The sequence below is a fragment of the Benincasa hispida genome, chromosome 5 (assembly GCF_027475165.1).
Source record: "Benincasa hispida cultivar pf3 chromosome 5, pf3_genome.v1.1, whole genome shotgun sequence".
NCBI lineage: Eukaryota > Viridiplantae > Streptophyta > Magnoliopsida > Cucurbitales > Cucurbitaceae > Benincasa > Benincasa hispida.
The window spans coordinates 30,301,841-30,308,227 of NC_143482.1; the positions used below are offsets into that span (position 1 = coordinate 30,301,841).

At 37.5% G+C, this 6,387-nt stretch overlaps 1 protein-coding gene and 2 long non-coding RNA genes across 3 annotated transcripts; 2 read left to right on the plus strand and 1 right to left on the minus strand.

Annotated features, from left to right (window-relative positions):
- Positions 1–1,398: 1,398 nt before the first annotated feature.
- LOC120078152 (beta-xylosidase/alpha-L-arabinofuranosidase 2-like) lies at positions 1,399–6,098 on the minus strand. Its single transcript, XM_039032375.2, has 7 exons — positions 5,456–6,098; positions 4,198–4,485; positions 3,931–4,100; positions 3,399–3,496; positions 2,874–3,224; positions 2,364–2,774; positions 1,399–2,220 (listed from the first exon to the last, which is right to left on the minus strand). Exons 1-7 carry the CDS (start codon positions 5,915–5,917, stop codon positions 1,655–1,657), a joined length of 2,346 nt encoding a protein of 781 aa, XP_038888303.1. The 5' UTR covers positions 5,918–6,098; the 3' UTR covers positions 1,399–1,654.
- Positions 3,087–4,432, plus strand: LOC150036028 (uncharacterized). Its single transcript, XR_016529607.1, has 3 exons — positions 3,087–3,257; positions 3,730–3,790; positions 3,884–4,432. It is a non-coding gene; the product is annotated as an uncharacterized LOC150036028 (long non-coding RNA).
- On the plus strand, positions 4,840–5,963 carry LOC120078153 (uncharacterized). The gene is made up of 2 exons (XR_005481933.2): positions 4,840–4,962; positions 5,360–5,963. It is a non-coding gene; the product is annotated as an uncharacterized LOC120078153 (long non-coding RNA).
- Positions 6,099–6,387: the final 289 nt, after the last annotated feature.

Genomic DNA, 6,387 nt, shown 5'->3' on the forward strand with positions numbered 1-6,387 from the left:
TCAACATGTGTATAATACAATGGAAAAAAAGTCTATGTTTTATCTAATAGATTGTGGATTCAAATTGCTCCTCAATGTAAGGAAGGGAAAAAAAATGGGCCCCAATGACAATATATTAAGATAATTTTGAGGCTACAGATGAACTTTTCCCCATTATTTCCATATTGTTCCTAATTATTGAGACTGTTTTAAATCTTGAAAGTTTGTGTGTTTTGATTAATTTGAGAAGTTGAAAAATTTAGAAATTAGGAGTACAACAAAAAAAAAAATTGAAAAATCGAAAAATCAAACCAATCCAAATCGATTCGTTGGTTTGGTTTTTTAGTATAAAGTTGGACAAATTGATTTGTATTTGGAGAACACCAAAAAATATTGGTTCTTATCAGGTTTGATTGGAAAAATCAATCAAAATGGAACCGAACCGATGATATATACTTTTAAAAATAAATTCTAACATTAGGTTTGTTTTAGTGTTTTAATTATTTTGGTGCATATATATTTATTGTTTAGAAAAAAGACCAATTATTATAGAATGTTTATATTTTTATTTAACAAGTGCCAAGAAAAAGATGTTCAATTTCAATCTAAAAAAAAAAAGAAGAAATGAACCCAATTTCAATTCTTAAGTAGCAAAAAGGACCAATTTCAAAACAAAATTGGAAATAAAAATTAAAATTTGAAGGAAAAAAATGTAAAAAATCGAGTATCAAACCGACAATAAATCAATAACATCTCGAGTTCCGGATAAATTGAAGCTTCGAAATGTTTTTGAATCAAACCACGTGTTGGGTAAGTTGTTTGGAGACATATGAGTGAAGTTTGTGATTTGAATTGTGTCCTAAACGTTGGATTTAATTCCAGTCTATGTTTTTGGATTTATTCAGGATTCAAGGTTTTGTGAAGTTGAATTGCTAGCTATTTGGACTTAATTCCAAGGTAAGTATCTTACTACTAGTTCGTCTTCGAACTAGTTGCCCAACCACATGATGATGTTTAGATTGCTATATATAATGTAAAGGACTATCTTGATTGATATTGTATGGTATGTTGACTGAGGTGTTTTCAGTAAATTTTCATGGGTTAAGTGGCGATGATTAGACTGTTTGATTTAATGATATGAACTGGTTTGACTATGGTGTTATGTAATGATAATTGAGGGCATTTTGGTAATTTTTTCTAAGTTAAGCAACTGCATCTATGATAAAAGTTTTAAATGTAGACTGATGCATACTAAGTATATATGGTGCATGTTAACCTTTTTATTTGGGTAGTGTACACTTTACGATTGATTGTGTATTCCTTCGAGATACACACCTATAAATGTTGTATATGTTTATGATTGTTTGTGTAACTTCGATATACATCTATGACTGATATGTGCGAAATAGTAATGTAGAATTAGAGGAAAACTATTTTGTTTGTGTTGAAAAAAAAAACAATTGCACATTTCTCTCTCTCTTTTTTTCTTTTTCCCTCCATTTCTTTGGAGTTTGGTGTATTCTTAATTAAGAATTGAGAAAATTCTTACAACTCTCTCAACTTATTTTTACAACTTGATTTTCCCTCCTACCATAATGCATTAAAAAAAAATACCAATCAGAATCAGCCACCGGGAGCGGCAGCGGGGGAGGAAGAGCTTGACGGCTCTTCCGATTCAAACCCTAACGTTCAACGAATGTTTCAACGTTCCTACATGGAGAATATGAAGACCCAATGCAACTTTCCGGCTTCCCACTTCGTCGGCCACACTCAAATCCTTACAAACATCCACTTTGAATCGAACCACCATTTCTCCGCCGGCTCCGAGAGCCACCTTTTGGAATCCCAGAAGGTGTTTCTGAGGCGAATTGTGCACTGATGGCGGTGTTGAATACAGAAAAACTGTGTGGCTTCCACTTCTCTGTCCCACGTTCTTCACTCTCAGATGAACATCGAATCCCAGGTTTTGGCAGCTCTCTTGGACAACGTCGAGTGAGTGGCATTTTGATGAGCGGCAAATGTGGTTATCTTCCAAGGGGATCGATACGAGCTTTGGGGCTTTGACCAGGTGATGTTTGAAATCTGAGTAACTCAATCCATCCCCAAATGAATATACTGTTTCCCCTGTGTAGAATCTGTATGATCTTCCTGGATATCCATTGGAAGGTCTCATTCTCATGTCCGTCATTGGGACCTTCTCTACGTATGATTGTGGGTACCAAGTCATGGGTAGTCTACCACCTGTTTGATGAAATGCTTAAATGAGATTTGAAAATTTTCTTATTCATGTTCATAGTAGTTAGTTGTTTTATCCATGTTAATTAGTTGCAACAAAGTGAATTCTGTGGTTGGAGGGTGTTTAAAGTGCTGAAAAGTAGACTTACTTGGATTAAAGGATCCAAAGATTACATCAGCTATGGCAGCACCCCCAGCTTCGCCAGGGAAACCAACCCATAAGATGCTTGTAATTTTGTCATCGTTTTTGGCAAATGTTATATCCATGCCTCCACCAGTCATTATGACAAGAATTACAGGTCCTTTTGATGCTTTAGCCACTTCTGTGATTAGGAGTGGCTGTTGTCCTGGAAGATTCAAGTCAACTCTGTCTCGACTCTCGGCTTCGATTGATTGGTCCGATCCTACTACGAGTACTGTGGCATCTGCTGATGCTGCCATCTTCTTTGCTTCATCTAGCTGGGCAGAGCTACAAGCCACATTTGCGCAGCCAGGCTGATATGAGGTGGATACTACGGCTGATAGGCCTTGTAAAGGTGTTGTATATTTGCACGGTGTGCCTGCAAGGTGATAACCAAGTCAAAATAGTGTCCCGTTTTTCAACGAGCAGATCAAGTTAGTGGGTAGATTTGAAGACGAAATTTTAGAAAATATTTTACCCTCATAGTTTCCAATCATGGTTTTTGTGACATTTGCATTTGGGCCAATTACTGCCAAAGACTTGATTGAAGAGGAAGACAAGGGCAGAGATTTAGGGCTGTTTTTAAGCAAAACTATGCCTTGTCTTGCAGCCTCACGGGCCAACTCCTGATTCTCTTGTGTGCAAACATCTTTTGGACCAAGCTTTCCATAAAGCTGCTTGCTGGGATTGCCATCAAAGAAACCTAACCTCATCAATGTTAGAAAGTTGTTAAAAACTGCCTTATCAATTGCTGCCTCATTCACCAGCCCCGCCTTAACAGCTCCTTCAGTATGTTTCCCGAGAAAATCACCACAGTCGAGATCCAACCCTATTAAATCAACAAATTTAAACCGACTGTTTGGTAAATTTCCAATCTCATTGAATGATTGAATCATTCTCTTTGAAGCCCTATACATGAGAAAACTGGAATTCCTATAGATACTATAGGTATCCCAAACTTTGATAAAGTTTTTCATGAAACTAATTGTAATGTGTGATTTACCTGCCAATATAGTTTTAGCTGCGGCTTCCTCCGGCGACTTGGTATAGTGTTGTGAATTGTAAAGTACATCTACAGAATCACAGTCCGAAACTATATATCTGCGGTTATCCAGTGTTATTGGATTACATTAGCCACAATAAAATATTTAGTCCTAACTGTAAGAGCATACAAATGTAGAAAGTAGTCATGAGACCGAATAAAGTGATACATATGACCTACTACTATTTTTTAGCAATATATCATCTTCACCCTGTAGACATGGCATTATCTAATTGTCTACTTTTTCTTCATCACGTTATGTTAAATCGGCAAATATTTGTCCAATACGCAGGTCACGTCGCTGTTGAGTTAGCCGTTGGCAAAAACAACATATAATCTCAACTATACATGATGTAATTTGTGTTTCTTAAACTTCACAACTTAAATTGAACTATATTTGCAACCCAATCCATATGTAACGAGTTCATTTTTGTTCTGTTTCTCAGGGGGAAAAGGAAACGAAGAAACGAAACAGGAGAAGAAACAAACATACCCATTCAATTTCCACTGGCCTCGGATGACTCCAGCTAGGAGGTCTGGATCTGCACAAGTTGGTTTGCCATTAACTTGGTTGTAAGAACACATAACACTGGCCACATTGCCGTCTATCACACAGCTCTTGAACGGTGGCTGAAACGTATCCTCCAAATCTTGCGGTGTCACCTTCAATCAAAATACAAAACCACCTTCAGAAATGGAGCCAAAAATGAATACTGCCATTGACAAATTCAAAGCAATGACAATGAAATTGAACTATTACCACAGCATTGAAGTGATAACGATCTGTGCCTTTCCAGTTATCCAAATCATAGGCAGTGTAGTGTTTGCAGCAGGCAGCAACTTTAAGTCGGTCAGAATCACCATCATCCCGCTGCTGCAGGCCTCGGACGTAGCCAGCGGCGTACTTACTGGAGAGCAGAGGGTCCTCCCCCGGAGTCTCTTGGCCTCTGCCCCATCTGGGGTCTCTGAAAATGTTGACATTGGGCGACCAATAGGTTAGTCCTGCTAATCCCACATTGTACATTGCTCTTGCCTCTGTTGAAACTACCTGCACCATCAAGTAAAATTGCTTTCATATTTCATTTCAATCAAATCTAATCTTACTGCTCTCGTGTTCTTCATTCTTGGTGGGGTATTATTATTCTTATTGTTATTTTAATTCTTCTGCTTTTTTTTTTTTCCTCCTTATTTTGGGCTTTTAGGCTTTTTCATTTAGATTATCCAGAAAAAAAAAGTGAGCTGTCGGCAGTTTCTAATGTCTGAATCAAGATTTTCCTTTTGAGCTGGAACCATGAAAAAGTTTCGAAAAACTCATGAATTTGTGTATAAATTTCATGTTCTATTCCAGTAGGTCAACAACCACCATTTTCTTTTGCTAACAATTATTGGATAATTTAGCTTTTTTTAATCAACCTTTTTAATCTCTCTCTTCTTTCTTCTCTTTCTCTCTCTTCTTTAAGGCAACAGGTTTCTGAAAAATCTTTCACCCACCTCCACATAACCTGCATAGTAGCAGCTATTGAAGGTAATCTAATATCTACTTTTCTGACAGAAAATGAGGTGGAAATATTCTAAAAAATATATTTGATTCTTTTTTCTTCTGTAAAAGAGCAAGTGGACTTCAGTTTTGCCTCAATTGATTGATCCCACATCAGCATCCACCTTCATAAAGATATATATTTTTTTTTAATTCTTCTCTCACAGGAAAATGGGGTTTCTTAATTCTTTTTTCTTTTTTTGAATTGAAAATTATAAGGAAAAAATAAATCATACAATTCATAAAACAAAGACTCATCCATTTTCTTCCTTTGCAAATGTGATCTGCATTAACAAACAGAAACCTCAAAAGCTCCGAGTTCTATACTCAACTCACTGAGTCAATTCCGAGTTCTATGTGTTAAGCTAAAAAACACATCTTGCAGATAAAAAAAACAGAGGGTCCCCAATCACTTTTGTAAGCCACATTGTCCAGAAAAGGAGTTTTTAGAGAGAGAAAGAGAAGCATTGTATGGTGATACCTTTCCAATGGCTTCAAACAGAGAAGAATTGAAGGAGGCCGCCGTCAAGATAACCTGAGGGAAGCTCGTGGCGCCAGGAACCACATTTGAAAATTTCGTCCCCGGACCGACGTAAGAGACGCCGTGCAATGCCTCGGACCACCATTCATACTTTGGAATCCCAAGCCGGGTCACATTCCTAGCAGTGTTGATGAGAAACCCAATCTTCTCCTGCAGTGTCAGCCGCTTCACCAAATCCTTCACTCTTTCCTCAAACCCGAGCGATGTATCGCAGAAGGCGAAGCCGGCCACGGCCGGATTGCTTGCGGCATCGCAGGCAAACGCCGTGGGCGACTGGCCGGAGGTACGGCAGAAAGAGAGAGAGAGAAGGAGAAAGAAGAAGGGGAATGTAAAAACAGAGGGCTTTGGTGGTCTATTATTGAGAGGAGGAGGGGAGGCCATGGCGAGCTGAAGGGCTGCCATGGAAATGAGTTTAGAGGTTTAGTGAAAGAGAAGAAAAGGGTATCTTGTAATGGGGCATGCAATGAATAATATTTTATAGGGAAACAGACGGGGGAATTATGGAAGCGCCAAAATCAAAACACGTTGTTTCTTAGCAACCCGTGATGGATAATTTGGAAGAGGATTGAAATTAAAATTAAATTTATCATTAACAATTTTATTTTATTTTCTTCCTTTCCTTTCCTTTTATACGAGTGTCCAAATCAATTTACGGACATCTTGACTAATCTCATGAGATAATCCATCTGATCCTACAATATCTAATGTCAAAGAAATCGATATGATTTTAAATCATTGGTAAGTGAGAAAAAAAGTGATTGAGCAATTTTCATAATATCCCTATAATTTAGTTAAATCCTACTAAACTTTTTTAGACTAAATCCTTGCTATAATGTATTGTAGGATTTAACTGCCATGAATTTTTATCTATG

Coding starts and splice junctions, on each gene's coding strand:
- LOC120078152 (XM_039032375.2), bottom strand. CDS start 5,917: ATGGCAGCCCTTCAGCTCGCCATGGCCTCCCCTCCTCCTCTCAATAAT. Junction 3,497..3,930: donor GGCCAGTGGAAATTGAATGG/GTATGTTTGTTT, acceptor GGATAACCGCAG/ATATATAGTTTCGGACTGTG. Junction 2,221..2,363: donor CTTTGGATCCTTTAATCCAA/GTAAGTCTACTT, acceptor TTCATCAAACAG/GTGGTAGACTACCCATGACT.